Below are 26,087 nucleotides of genomic sequence, written 5' to 3'. Positions count from 1 at the left end.
TTTCGGAATCCAGGACTGGGTCCTGCTGACCACAGATGCAATTCTCCGAGGCTGGGGCGCAGTTGCGCAGGGAAGAAGTTTCCAGGGAAAATGCTCAAGCCAGGAGTCTTCTCTCCACATAAATGTTCTCGAGTTAAGAGCCATTTACAATGGCCTCCTACAAGCGAAGAGTTTTCTTCAGGGTCTCCCTGTCCTGATCCAGTCGGACAACATCACGGCGGTGGCGTACGTAAACCGCCAACGCGGAACAAGGAGCAGGGCGGCAATGGCGGAAGCCACAAGAATTCTCCGCTGGGCGGAACAGCACGTGAGCGCTCTGTCAGCAGTCTTCCTCCCGGGCATGGACAACTGGGAAGCAGACTTCCTCAGCAGACACGATCTCCCATCCAGGAGAGTGGCTCTTCATCAAGAGGTATTTGCAGAAGTGACAAGGCATTTAGGAATTCCTCAGATAGACATGATGGCGTCTCACCTCAACAAGAAGCTTCCGAAGTATTATTCCAGGTCAAGGGACCCCCAAGTCTGTGCAGTGGACGCCCGGGGAACTCCGTGGGTGTTTCAGTCGGTGTATGTGTTCCCTCCGCTTCCTCTCATTCCAAAGGTGTTGAGGATCATAAGACGAACAAAGGTTCAGGCACTACTCATCGTTCCCGATTGGCCACGGAGGTCCTGGTATCTGGATCTTCAGGAATTGTTAGTGGAGGATCCCTGGCCGATTCCTCTAAGAGAGGACCTGTTACTGCAGGGGCCCTGCCTGTTTCCGGACTTACCGCGGCTGCGTTTGACGGCGTGGAAGTTGAACGCCAGATTTTAGCTCAGAAGGGTATTCCCGGGGAAGTCATCCCCACTCTCCTTAAGGCTAGGAAGGACGTCACGGCGAAACATTATCACCGTATTTGGAGGAAATATGTGTCATGGTGTGAAACCAAAGCAGCTCCTGCGGAGGAGTTTCACTTGGGTCGTTTCCACCATTTCTTGCAGGCTGGCGTGGATGCAGGCCTGAAATTAGGTTCCATCAAAGTGCAGATTTCGGCCTTATCTATTTTCTTTCAAAAGGAATGGCTGTCCTTCCTGAGGTTCAGACTTTCGTGAAGGGAGTGCTGCATATCCATCCTCCATTTGTGCCGCCCGTAGCGCCGTGGGATCTTGAAGTAGTATTGCAGTTTCTTATGTCTCACTGGTTTGAACCTTTGCGTAAGGTTGAGTTAAAGTTTCTCACTTGGAAAGTGGTCATGCTTTTGGCTCTGGCGTCGGCGAGGCGAGTGTCCGAGTTGGTGGCCTTGTCTCACAAGAGCCCATATTTGATCTTCCATTTGGATAGAGGACTCGTCAACAATTTCTGCCGAAGGTGGTTTCTTCGTTTCACATTAACCAGCCTATTGTGGTGCCTGTGGCTACGGATGCTGTGGCGGCCCCAAAATCTCTTGATGTTGTACGAGCTTTGAAAATTTACGTCGCCAGAAAGGCTCTTACTAGGAAGACAGAGGCTCTGTTTGTCCTGTATGCTTCCAACAAGATTGGAAATCCTGCTTCTAAGCAGACTATTGCACGCTGGATTTGTAATACGATTCAGCAAGCTCATTCTTCGTCTGGGCTACCGTTGCCGAAGTCAGTAAAGGCCCATTCTACCAGGAAAGTGGGCTCATCTTGGGTGGCTGCCCGAGGGGTCTCGGCGCTTCAACTTTGCTGAGCAGCTACATGGTCGGGTTCAAACACTTTTGCTAAATTCTACAAGTTTTATACCCTGGCTGATGAGGACCTCATGTTTGCTCAGTCGGTGCTGCAGAGTCGTCCGCACTCTCCCGCCCACTCTGGAGCTTTGGTATAGACCCCATGGTCCTTTTGGAGTCCCCAGCATCCTCTAGGACGTAAGAGAAAATAGGATTTTAATACCTACCGGTAAATCCTTTTCTCCTAGTCCGTAGAGGATGCTGGGCGCCCATCCCAGTGCGGACTGTTCCTTGCAGTTGAGTTGTTACTGGTTGGTTTCGGTTACACGTGGTTTGTGTAGCAGTTATGTTCAGCTTGTTGCTGTTGTTAGTTCATACTGTTATCTGGTATTCCTGCTGATCCAGTGGTACGGTATGGTTGTGGTGTGGGCTGGTATGTTTCTCGCCCTTAGTTTAACAAAATTCCTTTCCTCGAAATGTCCGTCTCTCCTGGGCACAGTTCCTATAACTGAGGTCTGGGGGAGGGGCATAGAGGGAGGAGCCAGTTCACACACAGTCAAAGTCTTTTTAGTGTGCCCAAGCTCCTGCGGATCCCGTCTATACCCCATGGTCCTTTTGGAGTCCCCAGCATCCTCTACGGACTAGGAGAAAAGGATTTACCGGTAGGTATTAAAATCCTATTTTACCCTGCACAGAAACAAAATAATCCACCCAAATCTAACTCTCTGTGTACGTTATATCTGCCCCAAACCCCCCCCCCCCCTGCAGTGCACATGGGCCCTCATTCCGAGTTGTTCGCTCGCTAGCTGCGTTTAGCAGCATTGCACACGCTAAGCCGCCGCACTCTGGGAGTGAATCTTAGCTTAGCAGAATTGCGAACGAAAGATTAGCAGAATTGCGAATAGAAATTTCTTAGCAGTTTCTGAGTAGCTCCAGACCTACTCACAAATAGCGATCAGTTCAGACAGTTTCGTTCCTGGTTTGACGTCACAAACACACCCAGCGTTCGCCCAGACACTCCCCCGTTTCTTCAGACACTCCCGCGTTTTTCCCCAGAAACGCCAGCGTTTTTTCGCACACGCCCAGAAAACGGCCAGTTTCCGCCCAGAAACACCCACTTCCTGTCAATCACACAACGATCACCAGAACGATGAAAAATCCTCGTTATGCCGTGAGTAAAATACCTAACTTTTGTGTAAACTAACTAAGCGCATGCGCTCTGCGAACCTTGCGCATGGGCAGTAAGCGACTAATCGCAATATAGCGAAAATCGGCAACGAGCGAACAACTCGGAATGACCCCCGTGGTTTTGCCCAACTGCTAACAAATTTGCTGCTATGATCAGGTCTGAATTACCCCCTAAGATTATTGGGGGTCATTCCGACCCATTCACACGCAGCGGTTTGTCGCTGCAGTGCAAACGGGTCTGGAATGCGCATGCGCGGCGGTCGACCGGGTTACGTCGTGGACAACGAAGAAAGCGGTCGCAGAGGCGACCGCAAGAAGATTGACAGAAAGAAGGCGTTCCTGGGCGTCACCAGACCGTTGCCTGCCGTTTTCGGGGAGTGGTGAAGAAAACGCAGGCGTGTCTAGGGGAACGGAGGGCGGATGTCTGACGTCAAAGCCGGCTCCAGCATCGCAGGGATCGTCGCACAGGGTAAGTATGTATAGGGCTAGTCATCTTTTGCTTGAAATTGTTTTAGCTTAGCAGTGCTGCACAAGCGATCGCAACCCTGCTAAGCTAAAATACACTCCCCCATAGGCGTGGACTAGATGATCGCAGCAGCAGCAAAAAGTTGCGGGCTACGATCAACTTGGAATGACCACCATTATTTTTTCCATTTGCTTGAGGCAGATAAGATCAAAAGCATTTTAATATGACTAATATCCTTCTTTGTTAAAGCAACCATTAACTGCAGTAGCAATTCTGTGTGTTGGCACCATGTGTACGTCTTCCATTACTGTGAAACTAATCTAAGAATGGGACATTGATGCACTAACATTAATGTTACTATCAACACATTGCCATCGATGTAGCAATCCTTCAGCCTCTCAGCATCAATGGCAAAACATTGTGAACTGATTATAGGCAAGCGCAGGGGAGGGTGGTCCAGTTGTCCGGAAACCCCAAACAAAGCAGGGAACTTGGATTATGGAATGGGGCCCACATCCGGAAAGTAAAACATTCAGCTCAGGCTTGCTTGCCCTACTGTCACACCTAACGGCTTGCTGTGATCACTGGCCAAGTATATGTCTGAAATATTACATACACTACGCTGTATGAAGTGCTAAGCATGCCGCCATCATGTGTTGTGCACACTAGAGATGAGCGCCTGAAATTTTTCGGGTTTTGTGTTTTGGTTTTGGGTTCGGTTCCGCGGCCGTGTTTTGGGTTCGAACGCGTTTTGGCAAAACCTCACCGAATTTTTTTTGTCGGATTCGGGTGTGTTTTGGATTCGGGTGTTTTTTTCAAAAAACACTAAAAAACAGCTTAAATCATAGAATTTGGGGGTCATTTTGATCCCAAAGTATTATTAACCTCAAAAACCATAATTTACACTCATTTCAGTCTATTCTGAATACCTCACACCTCACAATATTATTTTTAGTCCTAAAATTTGCACCGAGGTCGCTGTGTGAGTAAGATAAGCGACCCTAGTGGCCGACACAAACACCGGGCCCATCTAGGAGTGGCACTGCAGTGTCACGCAGGATGTCCCTTCCAAAAAACCCTCCCCAAACAGCACATGACGCAAAGAAAAAAAGAGGCGCAATGAGGTAGCTGTGTGAGTAAGATTAGCGACCCTAGTGGCCGACACAAACACCGGGCCCATCTAGGAGTGGCACTGCAGTGTCACGCAGGATGTCCCTTCCAAAAAACCCTCCCCAATCAGCACATGATGCAAAGAAAAAGAAAAGAAAAAAGAGGTGCAAGATGGAATTGTCCTTGGGCCCTCCCACCCACCCTTATGTTGTATAAACAAAACAGGACATGCACACTTTAACCAACCCATCATTTCAGTGACAGGGTCTGCCACACGACTGTGACTGATATGACGGGTTGGTTTGGACCCCCCCCCAAAAAAGAAGCAATTAATCTCTCCTTGCACAAACTGGCTCTACAGAGGCAAGATGTCCACCTCATCTTCACCCTCCGATATATCACCGTGTACATCCCCCTCCTCACAGATTATCAATTCGTCCCCACTGGAATCCACCATCTCAGCTCCCTGTGTACTTTGTGGAGGCAATTGCTGCTGGTCAATGTCTCCGCTGAGGAATTGATTATAATTCATTTTAATGAACATCATCTTCTCCACATTTTCTGGATGTAACCTCGTACGCCGATTGCTGACAAGGTGAGCGGCGGCACTAAACACTCTTTCGGAGTACACACTTGTGGGAGGGCAACTTAGGTAGAATAAAGCCAGTTTGTGCAAGGGCCTCCAAATTGCCTCTTTTTCCTGCCAGTATAAGTACGGACTGTGTGACGTGCCTACTTGGATGCGGTCACTCATATAATCCTCCACCATTCTATCAATGTTGAGAGAATCATATGCAGTGACAGTAGACGACATGTCCGTAATCGTTGTCAGGTCCTTCAGTCCGGACCAGATGTCAGCATCAGCAGTCGCTCCAGACTGCCCTGCATCACCGCCAGCGGGTGGGCTCGGAATTCTGAGCCTTTTCCTCGCACCCCCAGTTGCGGGAGAATGTGAAGGAGGAGATGTTGACAGGTCGCGTTCCGCTTGACTTGACAATTTTGTCACCAGCAGGTCTTTCAACCCCAGCAGACCTGTGTCTGCCGGAAAGAGAGATCCAAGGTAGGCTTTAAATCTAGGATCGAGCACGGTGGCCAAAATGTAGTGCTCTGATTTCAACAGATTGACCACCCGTGAATCCTTGTTAAGCGAATTAAGGGCTGCATCCACAAGTCCCACATGCCTAGCGGAATCGCTCCCTTTTAGCTCCTTCTTCAATGCCTCCAGCTTCTTCTGCAAAAGCCTGATGAGGGGAATGACCTGACTCAGGCTGGCAGTGTCTGAACTGACTTCACGTGTGGCAAGTTCAAAGGGCATCAGAACCTTGCACAACGTTGAAATCATTCTCCACTGCACTTGAGACAGGTGCATTCCACCTCCTATATCGTGCTCAATTGTATAGGCTTGAATGGCCTTTTGCTGCTCCTCCAACCTCTGAAGCATATAGAGGGTTGAATTCCACCTCGTTACCACTTCTTGCTTCAGATGATGGCAGGGCAGGTTCAGTAGTTTTTGGTGGTGCTCCAGTCTTCTGTACGTGGTGCCTGTACGCCGAAAGTGTCCCGCAATTTTTCTGGCCACCGACAGCATCTCTTGCACGCCCCTGTCGTTTTTTAAAAAATTCTGCACCACCAAATTCAAGGTATGTGCAAAACATGGGACGTGCTGGAATTTGCCCATATTTAATGCACACACAATATTGCTGGCGTTGTCCGATGCCACAAATCCACAGGAGAGTCCAATTGGGGTAAGCCATTCCGCGATGATCTTCCTCAGTTGCCGTAAGAGGTTTTCAGCTGTGTGCGTATTCTGGAAAGCGGTGATACAAAGCGTAGCCTGCCTAGGAAAGAGTTGGCGTTTGCGAGATGCTGCTACTGGTGCCGCCGCTGCTGTTCTTGCGGCGGGAGTCCATACATCTACCCAGTGGGCTGTCACAGTCATATAGTCCTGACCCTGCCCTGCTCCACTTGTCCACATGTCCGTGGTTAAGTGGACATTGGGTACAACTGCATTTTTTAGCACACTGGTGAGTCTTTTTCTGACGTCCGTGTACATTCTCGGTATCGCCTGCCTAGAGAAGTGGAACCTAGATGGTATTTGGTAACGGGGGCACACTGCCTCAATAAATTGTCTAGTTCCCTGTGAACTAACGGCGGATACCGGACGCACGTCTAACACCAACATAGTTGTCAAGGACTCAGTTATCCGCTTTGCAGTAGGATGACTGCTGTGATATTTCATCTTCCTCGCAAAGGACTGTTGAACAGTCAATTGCTTACTGGAAGTAGTACAAGTGGGCTTACGACTTCCCCTCTGGGATGACCATCGACTCCCAGCGGCAACAACAGCAGCGCCAGCAGCAGTAGGCGTTACACGCAAGGATGCATCGGAGGAATCCCAGGCAGGAGAGGACTCGTCAGAATTGCCAGTGACATGGCCTGCAGGACTATTGGCATTCCTGGGGAAGGAGGAAATTGACACTGAGGGAGTTGGTGGGGTGGTTTGCGTGAGCTTGGTTACAAGAGGAACGGATTTACTGGTCAGTGGACTGCTTCCGCTGTCACCCAAAGTTTTTGAACTTGTCACTGACTTATTATGAATGCGCTGCAGGTGACGTATAAGGGAGGATGTTCCGAGGTGGTTAACGTCCTTACCCCTACTTATTACAGCTTGACAAAGGGAACACACGGCTTGACACCTGTTGTCCGCATTTCTGGTGAAATACCTCCACACCGAAGAGCTGATTTTTTTGGTATTTTCACCTGGCATGTCAACGGCCATATTCCTCCCACGGACAACAGGTGTCTCCCCGGGTGCCTGACTTAAACAAACCACCTCACCATCAGAATCCTCCTGGTCAATTTCCTCCCCAGCGCCAGCAACACCCATATCCTCCTCATCCTGGTGTACTTCAACACTGACATCTTCAATCTGACTATCAGGAACTGGACTGCGGGTGCTCCTTCCAGCACTTGCAGGCGGCGTGCAAATGGTGGAAGGCGCATGCTCTTCACGTCCAGTGTTGGGAAGGTCAGGCATCGCAACCGACACAATTGGACTCTCCTTGTGGATTTGGGATTTCGAAGAATGCACAGTTCTTTGCTGTGCTGCTTTTGCCAGCTTGAGTCTTTTCATTTTTCTAGCGAGAGGCTGAGTGCTTCCATCCTCATGTGAAGCTGAACCACTAGCCATGAACATAGGCCAGGGCCTCAGCCGTTCCTTGCCACTCCGTGTGGTAAATGGCATATTGGCAAGTTTACGCTTCTCCTCCGACAATTTTATTTTAGGTTTTGGAGTCCTTTTTTTACTGATATTTGGTGTTTTGGATTTGACATGCTCTGTACTATGACATTGGGCATCGGCCTTGGCAGACGACGTTGCTGGCATTTCATCGTCTCGGCCATGACTAGTGGCAGCAGCTTCAGCACGAGGTGGAAGTGGATCTTGATCTTTCCCTAATTTTGGAACCTCAACATTTTTGTTCTCCATATTTTAATAGGCACAACTAAAAGGCACCTCAGGTAAACAATGGAGATGGATGGATTGGATACTAGTATACAATTATGGACGGGCTGCCGAGTGCCGACACAGAGGTAGCCACAGCCGTGAACTACCGCACTGTACTGTGCCTGCTGCTAATATATAGACTGGTTGATAAAGAGATAGTATACTCGTAACTAGTATGTATGTATAAAGAAAGAAAAAAAAACCACGGTTAGGTGGTATATACAATTATGGACGGGCTGCCGAGTGCCGACACAGAGGTAGCCACAGCCGTGAACTACCGCACTGTACTGTGTCTGCTGCTAATATATAGACTGGTTGATAAAGAGATAGTATACTCGTAACTAGTATGTATGTATAAAGAAAGAAAAAAAAACCACGGTTAGGTGGTATATACAATTATGGACGGGCTGCCGAGTGCCGACACAGAGGTAGCCACAGCCGTGAACTACCGCACTGTACTGTGTCTGCTGCTAATATATAGACTGGTTGATAAAGAGATAGTATACTCGTAACTAGTATGTATGTATAAAGAAAGAAAAAAAAACCACGGTTAGGTGGTATATACAATTATGGACGGGCTGCCGAGTGCCGACACAGAGGTAGCCACAGCCGTGAACTACCGCACTGTACTGTGTCTGCTGCTAATATATAGACTGGTTGATAAAGAGATAGTATACTCGTAACTAGTATGTATGTATAAAGAAAGAAAAAAAAACCACGGTTAGGTGGTATATACAATTATGGACGGGCTGCCGAGTGCCGACACAGAGGTAGCCACAGCCGTGAACTACCGCACTGTACTGTGTCTGCTGCTAATATATAGACTGGTTGATAAAGAGATAGTATACTCGTAACTAGTATGTATGTATAAAGAAAGAAAAAAAAACCACGGTTAGGTGGTATATACAATTATGGACGGGCTGCCGAGTGCCGACACAGAGGTAGCCACAGCCGTGAACTACCGCACTGTACTGTGTCTGCTGCTAATATAGACTGGTTGATAAAGAGATAGTATACTACTAATATTATATATACTGGTGGTCAGGTCACTGGTCACTAGTCACACTGGCAGTGGCACTCCTGCAGCAAAAGTGTGCACTGTTTAATTTTAATATAATATTATGTACTCCTGGCTCCTGCTATAACCTATAACTGGCACTGCAGTAGTGCTCCCCAGTCTCCCCCACAATTATAAGCTGTGTGAGCTGAGCAGTCAGACAGATATATAATATATATAGATGATGCAGCACACTGGCCTGAGCCTGAGCAGTGCACACAGATATGGTATGTGACTGACTGAGTCACTGTGTGTATCGCTTTTTTCAGGCAGAGAACGGATATATTAAATAAACTGCACTGTGTGTCTGGTGGTCACTCACTATATAATATATTATGTACTCCTGGCTCCTGCTATAACCTATAACTGGCACTGCAGTAGTGCTCCCCAGTCTCCCCCACAATTATAAGCTGTGTGAGCTGAGCAGTCAGACAGATATATATAATATTATATATAGATATTATGATAATAGATGATGCAGCACACTGGCCTGAGCCTGAGCAGTGCACACAGATATGGTATGTGACTGAGTCACTGTGTGCTGTGTATCGCTTTTTTCAGGCAGAGAACGGATTATAAATAAAACTGGTGGTCACTATCAGCAAAACTCTGCACTGTACTGAGTACTCCTAATGCTCCCCAAAATTAGTAAATCAAGTGTCTCTCTAATCTATTCTAAACGGAGAGGACGCCAGCCACGTCCTCTCCCTATCAATCTCAATGCACGTGTGAAAATGGCGGCGACGCGCGGCTCCTTATATAGAATCCGAGTCTCGCGATAGAATCCGAGCCTCGCGAGAATCCGACAGCGTCATGATGACGTTCGGGCGCGCTCGGGTTAACCGAGCAAGGCGGGAAGATCCGAGTCGCTCGGACCCGTGAAAAAAAACATGAAGTTCTGGCGGGTTCGGATTCAGAGAAACCGAACCCGCTCATCTCTAGTGCACACCTGCTCTAAAATCAAACATTTGGAAACTAGAGATGTGCGATTCGTTTCTCCAGAAGTCCAAACCCACCCAAACTATGTGAATCTAAACTGAACCGAATCCTGGTTAGAATCTTCCCACAGTTTGGAATTTAATTTTAAATCTGAACTTCAGGTTTGGATTGCCAAACTAACATGATTTATTTTAGCTGTTTTTATCATAAAAAAATAAATAAAAACCAAAACCAATGAGGAGGTTTATGCAAAAGCAAGGTCCTAATTCAGACCTGGAAATTGCAGTGGCAGCATTCGCAGGCAGAAGGTTGGTGAAGTGTGCGCATGCGCAGAAGCCGCACTACGCGTGCATACACAGTTAGATGTGATGGCATCTCACATGTGTGATTGCGTCTGCCTGACTGAAAGTCAGAGGTGCTCGTAGGGTGGTCGGGGGCATTTGTGGTTGCGTTGGGGAGGGGGGTCTGGACAATGAAGGCATGTCTGGACCGTTTGCAGGACGGTGACATCACATGCAGCCGCTGTGACCCTAAACATGGCAGACAGCTGCGTGCCTACACAGCAGAGGGCTACTCGACAGGTGCGAAAGCATCGCCACTGTACGATGCTTTCGCATGTCTGCGGGTTGGGGGCTGGATCTGGCATGCGAGGCGGACTTGCTTTGTACTGGGCGTCCCCCTGCATGTCAAAGATTTTGATTGCAGATGTGCATTTTTTTCGCACATCTACGATCAGGTCTGATTTAGGCCCCAAAACACTCTGACGAATTAAAAACAAAACCAGCAAAAATGGGCGGCACACATCTCTTGCCCCTGTTGATCACCACATATCGATGTTTGCAAAACAGCCCATGGCTAATTTAAGCTACACTTAAGATGTGTCTATGTGAAACCAGTATACAGCATAGTTGCCTACTTTCTGGCTGCTCCCTCTGGAAGGGAGCAGTCAGGTCACACAGCAGGGGCGCGTGGAGGAAGTGGGTCGGTGGGTGGTGATGCGATCGCATCATTGTAGCCCCACCCACCCACGTTTTACAATGCCCAAATTACTGTCATTGTAAAGTGGGTGGTGGGGCTACGATGACGCGATTTAGAGTGAATTGCATCATCGCCCCGCCCACTTGTCCTGCCGCTGGATTGCAGGCAGCGGTGAGTGGGGGGCGGTGGGGGGGGGGCAGAAGAATACGGGAGACTTGCTCACGTCCCCGGTGGCCGGGAGTGCCACACGATTTTCGGGAGCCTTACGACCTTTCCAGGAGAGTAGGCTAGTATGGTATACAGCTGGAAACATTATATTCAGTATTGCAATGCACTGTGCTGTAGCAAGACTTCATTATGCACACCTAAACCTCTGTAATATGGGCCTAATTCAGAGATGTATGCAAAGCTGAGGTTCCCATGCATTGGGGGTGATTCAGACCTGAACGCTGCTCTGCGTTTTTGCACAGCGGGCGATCAGGTCCTAACTGCGCATGCGTATCCACCGCAATGCGCACGCACGTCGGACAACAACGGGCATCGCTGGTCAGCAACTGGATGGTGCAAAAAATCAGTTCGCACGGGCGTTCGCAAGCTGATTGACAGGAGGAGGCCATTTATGGGTGGCAACTGAGCTTTTACAGGGAGTGTCCAGAAAAACGCAGGCGTTACCAAGCGTTTTCAGGGAGGATGTCTGATGTCACCTCAGCCCCCGATCAGCCTGTCCTCATCACACAGGAGGAGTAAGTCCTTGGTTGCGCACAGACTGCACAAACTGGAGTTTCGCAACTCGGCATACACATGCAATCGCACATTTCACAGCGAATTTACACTCCCCCTGAAGGCGGCGACTATCTGATCGCAGGACAGCAAAATTAGCAGCCTAGCGATCAGATCTGAATACCCCCCCATTGTCCATTATAATGCATGAGATTTGGCTATTACTGCCCACATTTGATCATAAAGAGATTGGGTGTCAGGAGGCAGCCCAACCACTTTGTCAGTGTGTGCTGATGCGTCTCAGCTTAGGACAAATCCGGCCCTGACCTATGGCATAGGTAGTAATCAGCGACCAGAAAACCAGAAATGTTATGAGTTTGTTAATGTTTGACTGTTTCCAAGTTGGCAGAAATGTCGTCCATCCATCCCCTGGTACAGTGGGGCAGATGTATTAACCTGGAGATGGCATAAGGAAATGATAAACCAGTGATATGTGCAAGGTGATAAAGGCACCAGCCAATCAGATCCTAACTGTTAATTTACATATTGGAGCTGATTGGCTGGTGCCTTTATCACCTTGCACATATCACTGGTTTATCACTTCCTTATGCCTTCTCCAGGTTAATACATCTGCCACAGTGTTTGCTAGATATTTGCTATACTATTTAGTCATTATATTACCTGCTTCACTGCATATATTAGATTCTTCCTCTGCACTCTTGTTATGAGATGTGTAATTTTCCTCAAAGATATTTCCTGATAGAAAATCAGATTTTTTTATATGACAAATATTGGGGGTAATTCTGAGTTGATCGCAGCAGGATTTTTGTTAGCAGTTGGGCAAAACCATGGGGGTCATTCCGAGATGATCGCTCGTTGCCGATTTTCGCAAAGGAGCGATTAATGCAAAAATGCGCATGGTACGCAGTGCGCATGCGCTAAGTATTTTAGCTCAAAACTTAGTAGATTTACTGAAGTCAGAACGAAGAATTTTCATCGTTGAAGTGATCGGAGTGTGATTGACAGGAAGTGGGTGTTTCTGGGTGGAAACTGACCGTTTCCTGGGAGTGTGCAGAAAAACGCAGGCGTGCCAGGATAAAACGCGGGAGTTTCTGGAGAAACGGGGGAGTGGCTGTCTGAGCACAGGGTGTGTTTGTGATGTCAAACCAGGAACGAAACGGGCTGAGCTGATCGCAGTGTAGGAGTAAGTCTCGAGCTACTCAGAAACTGCTAAGAATTTTCTATTCGCAATTCAGAGGGCGGCGGCCTAGCGTGTGCAATGCTGCTAAAATCTGCTAGCGAGCGAACAACTCGGAATCACCCCCCATGTGCACTGCAGGGGAGGCAGATATAACATGTGCAGAGAGAGTTAGATTTGGGTGGGGTGAGTTCAATCTGCAATCTAAATTGCAGTGTTAAAATAAAGCAGCCAGTATTTACCCTGCACAGAAACAAAATAACCCACCCAAATCTAACTCTCTCTGCACATGTTAAATCTGCCTCCCCTGCAGTGCACATGGTTTTGCCCAACTGCTAACAAAAATCCTGCTGCGATCAACTTGGAATTACCCCCAATGTACATTAGATAACATAATAAAAAAGGCCGGATGCGAATCACCAGGGAACCAGAGCGGCTACAGACTGATATCCATAATTGGGGAAACTCTACACTAGTAGGAGACAAAGAGGTTTATTCAGGTCGCATCGTGATGCAACCGCAATAACCCAGTTCCCGGTGCCAATGCACATGCGCAGGTCCCGTCCTGCATGTGTGCGACCAGCCAATGTGATCTGGTCGCATTTGCTGTAAACGTCTCTGTCTGATTGACAGGGAGAGGCGTTCATGAAGTGGCCACGGACCGTTGCGGGGGCGGCAAGGGGAAAATGGGGGTAGGTTGGCTGCCTTTTCAGGGTGGCTGCATGATGTCAGATGTAGCCGCTCCGATGAGAAAAATGGCAGCTGACCTCCTGCATATGCAGTGAAGCTGCTTTTTAGCAGAATCTGCAATCCATACTGAATAACCCTCAAAGATCCCTCTAATCCATGGGGGAGGAGCGATCAGTGCAATAGTGGCCCCTCCCCCTGGCCTGCAGACAAAAAGACTGCTGTGCTCAGGGGCAGCAGCCTCCCTAGACCTACTGCAGCCCAGCCCACAGCAGTGTGTGCTGGGGTGGGGCAAGAGGCTGCCGCTAATGATAGGTAAGCAGTTGTTTTTTTGGGTGTTTTTTTGGGGGGGAGGGGGTTTGTTTGCACGGACCCAAGTGAGAGGGTGTCAGGGAGAGAGAGGGGGGAGCGAGAGAGAGGGACAGAGAGAGTATGAGAGGGGGAGGAGGTGGGGGAGAGGAGCATAACAGAAAGAGAGCGTGTCAGAGAGAGAGAGAGAGAGAGAGAGAGAGGAACAAGAGAGTAAGAGGGTGTCAGTGAGGGAGAAAGAGAGAGAGAGAGGGGAAGCGAGCAGGAGAGAGAGGGGAGGGGTGTTAGAGAGAGTGAGAGAAAGAGCGGAGGGGGAAGAAGAGAGAAAGGGAGAGAGAGTGTCAGGGAGGGAGGGGAGGGAGAGAGAGAGAGGGGGGGGGATGGGACGGGAGAGAGAGAGAGAGAGGGGGATACAGCAGGAGAAACACCACCTGTACGGCTACAAGCAGTATCAGGTAACTGACGGGGGTGGGCACTTCACGGCATTAGGCCCCACCCCCTTCTTCATAAACTCGCAAATCACCGCATTATGTCCATGAGGGGGCGGGGTTCACTGTAGAGACGGAAACAAAGCTGTCTCTGCCTCAAAGATAAAAACCATTGTGTGCTGCCGGGACTCGGAGCTGGTCAGGAAGGGTGCAGGGGGAAGGGGACCGGACTGGGGCACTGTTTGCTGGAGATGCACTGTGCACTGCTGATCTGGTGGTAAAGTGATGTAATAAAGTAGATGCTTGCTGGCAATACTATAGCTCCCCCCACAGACCACAGCATCTATATCTCTACCTGCTCCATAAAACACTGCCATGATTGCTCGCTCTTCCTCCTCTTCCTCAGACGTTTTCACTCTCTGTCCTGCTTCATCTGCTAAGTGCAATTAACATATTATCCTGTATTATTTATTTCTACACACATAGGTGCTGATTCTTGCTGGGAGCAGAGCTCAGTAACTGTGCACCTTGGCTGCACTGCAAGCAGGGGCGGCTCTACTATGAAACTTATCTAGTTTAAGCCTCAGGGCCCCTAATCCCGAGGGGGCCTGAATCAATGGAGTTTTTTAGTGTGTGCTGTTAAAAAAAGGTTATTTTATTGATAGAATCATCATCATCATCATCTTGTTTTATGTACTGTATGGTTATAGCTCCTCAGCAGTTATACCATGCCAACCAGGCTTCTGGTACAGCATAGCTGCTATTACATCATGGATGTGCACTGCTTATTACCGCAGGAGCTGCTGGGAGTTGTAGTCTAGCTCTGTGATTTGCGCTCTGTAAATAGAGTGAAACATGTATCCGTTTTAAACTACAATTCCCAACAGCCTGCAGATCTTCTCTTCGTGATATTCCCAGGAATGGTGGAGCCTGAGGGCCCATCCTAAGGAGGAGGCTGGGAGCAATGAAAGGTGAGAAGGAGCTAGGTACAAGGAGGCTTCTTCTTTTGAGATGCGATCGCATTGCAAATTCAGGGAGGAGGTTGTATGCACCATCTCCTGCATTTGCATTGCTAAGAACTGCATTTGCAAAACTGTTGCGAGCAGCTTTGCATTTGCAATCCTTAGTGAATTAGGGAGTCATTCTGACCTGATCGCACGCTGCAGTTTATCGCTGCAGCGCGATCGGGTCAGAACTGCGCATGTGCCGGCCCTGCAGTGCGCCGGCGTATGCCCGACGGCCAAAGGCTGTCGCTGCGCTACGATCGCCTCTGCCTGATTGACAGTCGGAGGCGGTCGCTGGGCGGGAAGGGGGGGCGGAACGGCGGCGTTTGGCTGCCGTTTCGTGTGCGCTCTGGCCAACGCAGGCTTGGTAGAACCGTGCGAAAGGGGCGGACTGCAGCGGCTGCGTGACGTCACACGCAGCCGCTGCGGGCCGGGGAGCGACGAGTAGCTCGAGTAGCTCCCGGCCAGCACGCTAAAGCTGCGCTGGCTGGGAGCTACTCGTAAAGTGAAAAAGCATTGCCGCTGTGTGATGCTTTCGCACTTCTGCGGGGGGAGGGGGGTGTCGGCACTGACAAGCGGGGCGGGATAGCCCCGTGCTGAGCGTCCCCCCGCCTGTCTATGGACATGATCGTAGCCCTGCAAAATTTTGCAGGGCTACGATCAACTCGGAATGAGGGCCTTACTCAGGTTTGTTTGGGGAAAACCATGCTGCACTGCAGGTGGGGCAGATGTAACATGTGCAGAGAGAGTTAGATTTGGGGGTGGTGTGTTCAAACTGAAATCTAAATTGCAGTGTAAAAATAAAACAGCCAGAATTTACCATACACAGAAACAATATATAACCCACCCAAATCTATCTCTCTGCACATGTTACATCTGCCCCACCTGCAGTGCAGCATGTTTTGCCCATTAGTGTGCTTTTTTTATTTGCTAAAAAACCTTAATAACCCCCTAAGTACTGTACCTGGTTTTGGGGCTGATTTATGAGCAAATATTTACGGGATCCCCCCCCTGAAAACACCTGGGCTCTCAAATGCTAATCAATGATACATTACATGTGTACCAATCCCATTACCTGATCTGTCAAGCAAATATACAATTGTAAATAGGACTAATTATATTTACGGTCATTCTGTTCTTCCACTTCATCTTCTTCATCCTCCTCGTTTGTTAGATGTATAATGAGTGGAGGTTGGAGGGGTCCCCAAAAATTGTACTCTGTCTCTCCTGTCTCCTCTGTTTCTTCTATTTCCTCTGTCTCTTCTGTCATCTCGCTCGATACATCTATCATTGCAGAGGTGGCATTGTATATTTACATTGTTTTATCGTCATTACAAATGTATAACTAACGTAACAACAGCCGAAAATATTCATTTCCTTCATAGTATTAGACAAAAATGAAACATTTAAGGAAATCTCTAATTTGTACACATTTCAGTATTTAGCATCCAGTGACAGTGAGCACTGCAGCAGAAGGACACCTGTGCCTGAGTGACACAAGTGACAAGGGGAAGATGGTGGGGGCAGACGTGTAGCATGAAGCTGTGGTGCCCGAAGCAAGTGTATGCTATATTGCCTGATACGGCCTCATCTAGAATACAGTGTTCAATTCTGGAGGCCATATCTTCAAAAGGATATTAACACATTAGAGCATACTTGCCTACTCTCCCGGAATGGCCAGGAGGCTCCCGAAAATCGGGAGCAGGCAAGTCTCCCGATTCGCGGGGGTCCCCCCTGCCCGTCCGCCCACTTAGTGTGTAAAGTGGACGGTCCGGGCAGTCGATGACGCGATTCTTGCAGAATCGCGTCATCATAGCCACGCCCCCTGCAGTGTAATGCCGGTGATCGCGGCATTACAGAGCGGGGCGTGGCTTAAAGGAGGCATCATTGTGGCCCTGCCCTTGCTCCGCCCCCATCCCGCCTCCGGCCCACCCCCTCCTCTTCATCACAGCCTCCCCTGCCCGCCCTCTGAGCCGACCTGGCTGCTCTCTCCCGCAGAGAGCAGCCAGAATGTCGGTAACTATGCATTAGAGACTATACAAAGAAGGGAACTAAAATGGTGCATGGCCTACATCACACAACATACCCAGAAAGACTAAGAAATCACAATATGTATATTAGTTAGGAGCAGAGAAGGGAACGGGGAGACATGATAGAAACTTTCAAATATATCAAGGGTTTTAACAAAGTCCAGGAGGGAGACATTCTCCAAATGAAGAGAAGCAATAGGACACGAGGACATGCACTGAGACTGGAGGGGGGGGGAGGTTCAGGGGAAATTTGCGGAAAAATTACTTCACAGAAAGGGTAGTGGACAAGTGGAATAGCCTCCCATCAGAGGTGGTAGAGGCTAAGACAGTAGAGCAATTTAAACATGCATGGGATAGACATAAGGATAGCCTTACAAAGAAATAAGGATCAAATAAGGTTAGAGATAAAAATAATGTTAAAAAAAAAAAAAAGGGGCAGACTAGATGGGCCAAGTGGTTCTTATCTGCCGACAAATTCTATGTTTCTATGTTTCTATGTTACGCATGGGAGCGAGGATACGGACAATATTAGGGAGTAAGTTCAGGTGATACAAAATGTCAGGTGGGCATGAAGGGCTCACTGAGATGCTGGGCACGCTCCTGGAGTTACGAGTTCGGTATCCCTGCGAAGCCACGCCCTCCATGCACGTGACTACGCCCCCTTTAAGATGCCACGCCCCCTTTTCACAGCGAGTGTGCCGTGAGGCAGGGAGATCCAGGGTGCATACACACACACACACAGCAGTCACCCATTGTCACACACACACACACACACACACACACACACACACACAGCAGTTGCCCATTGTCCAGTGACGTGCGGAGGGGTGAGGCAGAGCCTTTCCTGTCATACTTATGTTTAAACCAGAGTTTTGACTGAATAAAATATATGAAAAATACTGATAATATGCTTGAAATATCTTCTTCGCATTATTCTAATAATTTTTATAGCCCAAACTCTGGAGTAAAAAGTAGAGATGAGCGGGTTCGGTTCCTCGGAATCCGAACCCGCCCGAACTTCAGGTTTTTTTACACGGGGCCGAGCGACTCGGATCTTCCCGCCTTGCTCGGTTAACCCGAGCGCGCCCGAACGTCATCATCCCGCTGTCGGATTCTCGTGAGGCTCGGATTCTATCGCGAGACTCGGATTCTATATAAGGAGCCGCGCGTCGCCGCCATTTTCACACGTGCATTGAGATTGATAGGGAGAGGACGTGGCTGGCGTCCTCTCCGTTTAGAGTGACTAGAGTACTAGAGAGAGACACAAATTTTGGGGAGCATATAGGAGGAGTACTACTTGCTGCTGATAGTGTGACCAGTGACCAGTGCCACCAGTTTAATTAATCCGTTCTCTGCCTGAAAAAAAACGATACACACTGCACAGTGTGACACAGTCACACATACCATATCTGTGCTCAGCCCAGTGTGCTGCATCATATACTGTATATCATTATCTGACTGCTGAGTGCTCACTGCTCACACAGCTTAATTGTGGGGGAGACTGGGGAGCAGTTATAGCAGGAGTACATTTAAGTACAGTGCACACTTTTGCTGCCAGAGTGCCACTGCCAGTGTGGTTGACCAGTGACCACTGACCACCAGTATTGTGATTGTCTGCTGACCACCAGTATATTGTGATTGTCTGCCTGAAAAAGTTAAACACTCGTCGTGTGGTGTTTTTATAAACGCATTCTGCAGACAGTGTCCAGCAGGTCCGTCATTACATAATATATACCTGTCCGGCTGCAGTACTAGTGTGATATATATATATATATTTAAATTTTATCTCATTATCATCCAGTCTATATTAGCAGCAGACACAGTACGGTAGTCCACGGCTGTAGCTACCTCTGTGTCGGCAGTCGCTCGTCCATCCATAATTGTATACCACCTACCCGTGGTTTTTTTTTTTCTATCTTCTTGATACTAGTAGCTTACTTTAGGAGTCTGCAGTGCTGACAGACAGTGTCCAGCAGGTCCGTCATTACATAAGATATACCTGTCCGGCTGCAGTACTAGTGTGATATATAATATATATATATTTTAATTTTATCTCATTATCATCCAGTCTATATTAGCAGCAGACACAGTACGGTAGTCCACGGCTGTAGCTACCTCTGTGTCGGCAGTCGCTCGTCCATCCATAATTGTATACCACCTACCCGTGGTTTTTTTTTTTTCTATCTTCTTGATACTAGTAGCTTACTTTAGGAGTCTGCAGTGCTGACAGACAGTGTCCAGCAGGTCCGTCATTACATAATACAGGTTGAGTCTCCCTTATCCAAAATGCTTGGGACAAGAGGTATTTTGGATATGGGATTTTTCCGTATTTTGGAATAATTGCATACCACAATGAGATATCATGGTGATGGGACCTAAATCTAAGCACAGAATGCATTTATGTTACATATACACCTTATACACACAGCCTGAAGGTCATTTTAGCCAATATTTTTTATAACTTTGTGCATTAAACAAAGTGTGTGTACATTCACACAATTCATTTATGTTTCATATACACCTTATACACAAAGCCTGAAGGTCATTTAATACAATATTTTTAATAACTTTGTGTATTAAACAAAGTTTGTGTACATTGAGCCATCAAAAAACAAAGGTTTCACTATCTCACTCTCACTCAAAAAAGTCCGTATTTCGGAATATTCCGTATTTCGGAATATTTGGATATGGGATACTCAACCTGTATATACCTGTCCGGCTGCAGTACTAGTGTGATATATATATTTTAATTTTATCTCATTATCATCCAGTCTATATTAGCAGCAGACACAGTACGGTAGTCCACGGCTGTAGCTACCTCTGTGTCGGCAGTCGCTCGTCCATCCATAATTGTATACCACCTACCCGTGTTTTTTTTTTTCTATCTTCTTGATACTAGTAGCTTACTTTAGGAGTCTGCAGTGCTGACAGACAGTGTCCAGCAGGTCCGTCATTACATAATATATACCTGTTCGGCTGCAGTACTAGTGTGATATATATATATATTTTAATTTTATCTCATTATCATCCAGTCTATATTAGCAGCAGACACAGTACGGTAGTCCACGGCTGTAGCTACCTCTGTGTCGGCAGTCGCTCGTCCATCCATAAGTATACTAGTATCCATCCATCTCCATTGTTTACCTGAGGTGCCTTTTAGTTGTGCCTATTAAAATATGGAGAACAAAAATGTTGAGGTTCCAAAAATAGGGAAAGATCAAGATCGACTTCCACCTCGTGCTGAAGCTGCTGCCACTAGTCATGGCTGAGACGATGAAATGCCAGCAACGTCGTCTGCCAAGGCCGATGCCCAATGTCATAGTACAGAGCATGTCAAATCCAAAACACCAAATATCAGTAAAAAAAGGACTCAAAAATCTAAAATAAAATTGTCGGAGGAGAAGCGTAAACTTGCCAATATGACATTTACCACACGGAGTGGCAAGGAACGGCTGAGGCCCTGGCCTATGTTCATGGCTAGTGGTTCAGCATCACATGAGGATGGAAGCACTCAGCCTCTCGCTAGAAAAATGAAAAGACTCAAGCTGGCAAAAGCACAGCAAAGAACTGTGCGTTCTTCGAAATCCCAAATCCACAAGGAGAGTCCAATTGTGTCGGTTGCGATGCCTGACCTTCCCAACACTGGACGTGAAGAGCATGCGCCTTCCACCATTTGCACGCCCCCTGCAAGTGCTGGAAGGAGCACCCGCAGTCCAGTTCCTGATAGTCATATTGAAGATGTCAGTGTTGAAGTACACCAGGATGTGGAGGATATGGGTGTTACTGGCGCTGGGGAGGAAATTGACAAGGAGGATTCTGATGGTGAGGTGGTTTGTTTAAGTCAGGCACCCGGGGAGACACCTGTTGTCCGTGGGAGGAATATGGCCATTGACATGCCTGGTGAAAATACCAAAAAAATCAGCTCTTCGGTGTGGAAGTATTTCAACAGAAATGCGGACAACATTTGTCAAGCCGTGTGTTGCCTTTGTCAAGCTGTAATAAGTAGGGGTAAGGACGTTAACCACCTCGGAACATCCTCCCTTATACGTCACCTGCAGCGCATTCATAATAAGTCAGTGATAAGTTCAAAAACTTTGGGCGACAGCGGAAGCAGTCCACTGACCAGTAAATCCCTTCCTCTTGTAACCAAGCTCACGCAAACCACCCCACCAACTCCCTCAGTGTCAATTTCCTCCTTCCCCAGGAATGCCAATAGTCCTGCAGGCCATGTCACTGGCAATTCTGACGAGTCCTCTCCTGCCTGGGATTCCTCCGATGCATCCTTGCGTGTAACGCCTACTGCTGCTGGCGCTGCTGTTGTTGCTGCTGGGAGTCGATGGTCATCCCAGAGGGGAAGTCGGAAGACCACTTGTACTACTTCCAGTAAGCAATTGACTGTCCAACAGTCCTTTGCGAGGAAGATGATATATCACAGCAGTCATCCTGTTGCAAAGCGGATAACTGAGGCCTTGACAACTATGTTGGTGTTAGACGTGCGTCCGGTATCCGCCGTTAGTTCACAGGGAACTAGACAATTTCTTGAGGTAGAGTGCCCCCGTTACCAAATACCATCTAGGTTCCACTTCTCTAGGCAGGCGATACCGAGAATGTACACGGACGTCAGAAAAAGACTCACCAGTGTCCTAAAAAATGCAGTTGTACCCAATGTCCACTTAACCACGGACATGTGGACATGTGGAGCAGGGCAGGGTCAGGACTATATGACTGTGACAGCCCACTGGGTAGATGTATGGACTCCCGCCGCAAGAACAGCAGCGGCGGCACCAGTAGCAGCATCTCGCAAACGCCAACTCTTTCCTAGGCAGGCTACGCTTTGTATCACCGGTTTCCAGAATACGCACACAGCTGAAAACCTCTTACGGCAACTGAGGAAGATCATTGCGGAATGGCTTACCCCAATTGGACTCTCCTGTGGATTTGTGGCATCGGACAACGCCAGCAATATTGTGTGTGCATTAAATATGGGCAAATTCCAGCACGTCCCATGTTTTGCACATACCTTGAATTTGGTGGTGCAGAATTATTTAAAAAACGAGAGGGGCGTGCAAGAGATGCTGTCGGTGGCCAGAAGAATTGCGGGACACTTTCGGCGTACAGGCACCACGTACAGAAGACTGGAGCACCACCAAAAACGCCTGAACCTGCCCTGCCATCATCTGAAGCAAGAAGTGGTAACGAGGTGGAATTCAACCCTATATATGCTTCAGAGGTTGGAGGAGCAGCAAAAGGCCATTCAAGCCTATACAACTGAGCACGATATAGGAGGTGGAATGCACCTGTCTCAAGCGCAGTGGAGAATGATTTCAACGTTGTGCAAGGTTCTGCTGCCCTTTGAACTTGCCACACGTGAAGTCAGTTCAGACACTGCCAGCCTGAGTCAGGTCATTCCCCTCATCAGGCTTTTGCAGAAGAAGCTGGAGACATTGAAGGAGGAGCTAACACGGAGCGATTCCGTTAGGCATGTGGGACTTGTGGATGGAGCCCTTAATTCGCTTAACAAGGATTCACGGGTGGTCAATCTGTTGAAATCAGAGCACTACATTTTGGCCACCGTGCTCGATCCTAGATTTAAAACCTATCTTGGATCTCTCTTTCCGGCACACACAAGTCTGCTGGGGTTCAAAGACCTGCTGGTGAGAAAATTGTCAAGTCAAGCGGAACGCGACCTGTCAACATCTCCTCCTTCACATTCTCCCGCAACTGGGGGTGCGAGGAAAAGGCTCAGAATTCCGAGCCCACCCGCTGGCGGTGATGCAGGGCAGTCTGGAGCGACTGCTGATGCTGACATCTGGTCCGGACTGAAGGACCTGCCTACGATTACGGATACGGACATGTCGTCTACTGGCACTGCATATGATTCTCTCCCCATTGAAAGAATGGTGGAGGATTATATGAGTGACCGCATCCAAGTAGGCACGTCAGACAGTCCGTACTTATACTGGCAGGAAAAAGAGGCAATTTGGAGGCCCTTGCACAAACTGGCTTTATTCTACCTAAATTGCCCTCCCACAAGTGTGTACTCCGAAAGAGTGTTTAGTGCCGCCGCTCACCTTGTCAGCAATCGGCGTACGAGGTTACTTCCAGAAAATGTGGAGAAGATGATGTTCATTAAAATGAATTATAATCAATTCCTCCGTGGAGACATTGACCAGCAGCAATTGCCTCCACAAAGTACACAGGGAGCTGAGATGGTGGATTCCAGTGGGGACGAATTGATAATCTGTGAGGAGGGGGATGTACACGGTGATATATCGGAGGATGATGATGAGGTGGATATCTTGCCTCTGTAGAGCCAGTTTGTGCAAGGAGAGATTAATTGCTTCTTTTTTGGTGGGGGTCCAAACCAACCCGTCATTTCAGTCACAGTCGTGTGGCAGACCCTGTCACTGAAATGATGGGTTGGTTAAAGTGTGCATGTCCTGTTTATACAACATAAGGGTGGGTGGGAGGGCCCAAGGACAATTCCATCTTGCACCTCTTTTTTCTTTAATTTTTCTTTGCGTCATGTGCTGTTTGGGGAGTATTTTTTTGAAGGGCCATCCTGCGTGACACTGCAGTGCCACTCCTAGATGGGCCAGGTGTTTGTGTCGGCCACTGGGGTCGCTTATCTTACTCACACAGCTACCTCATTGCGCCTCTTTTTTTCTTTGCGTCATGTGCTGTTTGGGGAGTGTTTTTTGGAAGGGCCATCCTGCGTGACACTGCAGTGCCACTCCTAGATGGGCCAGGTGTTTGTGTCGGCCACTAGGGTCGCTTACCTTACTCACACAGCTACCTCATTGCGCCTCTTTTTTTCTTTGCGTCATGTGCTGTTTTGGGAGTGTTTTTTGGAAGGGCCATCCTGCGTGACACTGCAGTGCCACTCCTAGATGGGCCAGGTGTTTGTGTCGGCCACTAGGGTCGCTTACCTTACTCACACAGCTACCTCATTGCGCCTCTTTTTTTCTTTGCGTCATGTGCTGTTTGGGGAGTGTTTTTTGGAAGGGCCATCCTGCGTGACACTGCAGTGACACTCCTAGATGGGCCAGGTGTTTGTGTCGGCCACTAGGGTCGCTTATCTTACTCACACAGCTACCTCATTGCGCCTCTTTTTTTTTCTTTGCGTCATGTGCTGTTTGGGGAGTGTTTTTTGGAAGGGCCATCCTGCGTGACACTGCAGTGCCACTCCTAGATGGGCCAGGTGTTTGTGTCGGCCACTAGGGTCGCTTACCTTACTCACACAGCTACCTCATTGCGCCTCTTTTTTTCTTTGCGTCATGTGCTGTTTGGGGAGTGTTTTTTGTAAGGGCCATCCTGCGTGACACTGCAGTGCCACTCCTAGATGGGCCAGGTGTTTGTGTCGGCCACTAGGGTCGCTTATCTTACTCACACAGCTACCTCATTGCGCCTCTTTTTTTCTTTGCGTCATGTGCTGTTTGGGGAGTGTTTTTTGGAAGGGCCATCCTGCGTGACACTGCAGTGCCACTCCTATATGGGCCAGGTGTTTGTGTCGGCCACTAGGGTCGCTTAGCTTAGTCATCCAGCGACCTCGGTGCAAATTTTAGGACTAAAAATAATATTGTGAGGTGTGAGGTGTTCAGAATAGACTGAAAATGAGTGGAAATTATGGTTTTTGAGGTTAATAATACTTTGGGATCAAAATGACCCCCAAATTCTATGATTTAAGCTGTTTTTTAGTGTTTTTTGAAAAAAACACCCGAATCCAAAACACACCCGAATCCGACAAAAAAAATTCGGTGAGGTTTTGCCAAAACGCGGTCGAACCCAAAACACGGCCGCGGAACCGAACCCAAAACCAAAACACAAAACCCGAAAAATTTCAAGTGCACATCTCTAGTAAAAAGTCTATGGCAGGTGAAGCAGTGCCTCACCTGTGTATCCTTTCCACACATCTCTAACCAAAACTCACCAGATTTCCAGGAGTTTATAATGCTGCACCTGTGTATAATGCCCAGATGTACCCTTTGGCTCATATATTGCATGTAAATCTGGCTCTGGGGTTAGCCAGTACCTCCTGAGCTATTTAGCTCACCGCACGTCCCTGCCATTGTCACACACATATACGCACCTACCCCGTGACCTCGCACCAGTGCTCTCACCTAGCGCCACCTCACAGGCTGTGTGAAGCTGGCTGTGGCGGGCTCCTCATTGCCTTCTGCAGGGTTCTGTGGCTGATGCTGTGCCTGTCTCCCAGAGACTGGATGAGGAGCAGGTCAGGGAGGAGGAGCAGATGTCAGAGGGAGGAGCAGAGGTAGATCAGGGGACGCCCCCTGTGTTATTAGGGGAGGTGGTTGATAGATAGACAGTTACAAGGTCGAAAGGCAATAGGTCGACACCATAGGGTCGATAGTCATATGGTTGACACGGTCAAATGGTCGAAAGGTCTAAAGGGTCAATAGGTTGACGCACATGTGGTCGACATGTTTTTTTTTAGGGTTTTTACAGCTTTTGCTGCATTTACTCTCCCTGTCACAAACTATTACCTCTAGTAAACTTGAGGAGAGTAACATCAAATACATTTTTTTTTTTACATTTTTTGTGTCAACCTTTTGACCATGTCGAACTTTTGACCCCGTCAATCTTGTTACTGTCAACCTAATGCTATTGACCTTCATAATGTCTATCTTTTGCATCACACCCGTTATTAGCAATGCTGCTGCATGTATGCTGAGCATTGCTAAGGACTGCAATTGCAAAGCTGGCATGTGCAATCCTTAGTGAATTAGGCCCTAAGGATCTTATTCAGGTTTGTTAGCAACAGGGCCGTCTTAACAGCA

The 26,087-nt window shown here is 48.2% G+C and overlaps 1 protein-coding gene across 13 annotated transcripts in view; it reads right to left on the bottom strand.

The window, feature by feature from the left end:
- Nucleotides 1–26,087, bottom strand: part of LOC134981001 (zinc finger CCCH domain-containing protein 11A-like) — a 144,063-nt gene that overhangs the window by 11,265 nt on the left and 106,711 nt on the right. For 8 of the 13 annotated variants that reach the window (XM_063948069.1, XM_063948074.1, XM_063948072.1 and 5 more), the window contains 3 exons: nucleotides 16,385–16,543; nucleotides 14,611–14,691; nucleotides 12,315–12,389 (listed from right to left, as the gene is read on the bottom strand). In XM_063948069.1, coding sequence (XP_063804139.1) covers nucleotides 12,315–12,389; nucleotides 14,611–14,691; nucleotides 16,385–16,543 — 315 coding nt within the window. The remainder of the gene's footprint in view (nucleotides 1–12,314; nucleotides 12,390–14,610; nucleotides 14,692–16,384; nucleotides 16,544–26,087) is intronic. The other 5 variants (XM_063948073.1, XM_063948080.1, XM_063948071.1 and 2 more) reach the window with 4 other exon arrangements.

The sequence above is a fragment of the Pseudophryne corroboree genome, chromosome 12, assembly GCF_028390025.1.
Source record: "Pseudophryne corroboree isolate aPseCor3 chromosome 12, aPseCor3.hap2, whole genome shotgun sequence".
Lineage (NCBI taxonomy): Eukaryota > Metazoa > Chordata > Amphibia > Anura > Myobatrachidae > Pseudophryne > Pseudophryne corroboree.
The sequence above is the reverse complement of the archived record's forward strand: the minus strand, read 5'-3'. Positions and strand labels throughout refer to the sequence as shown.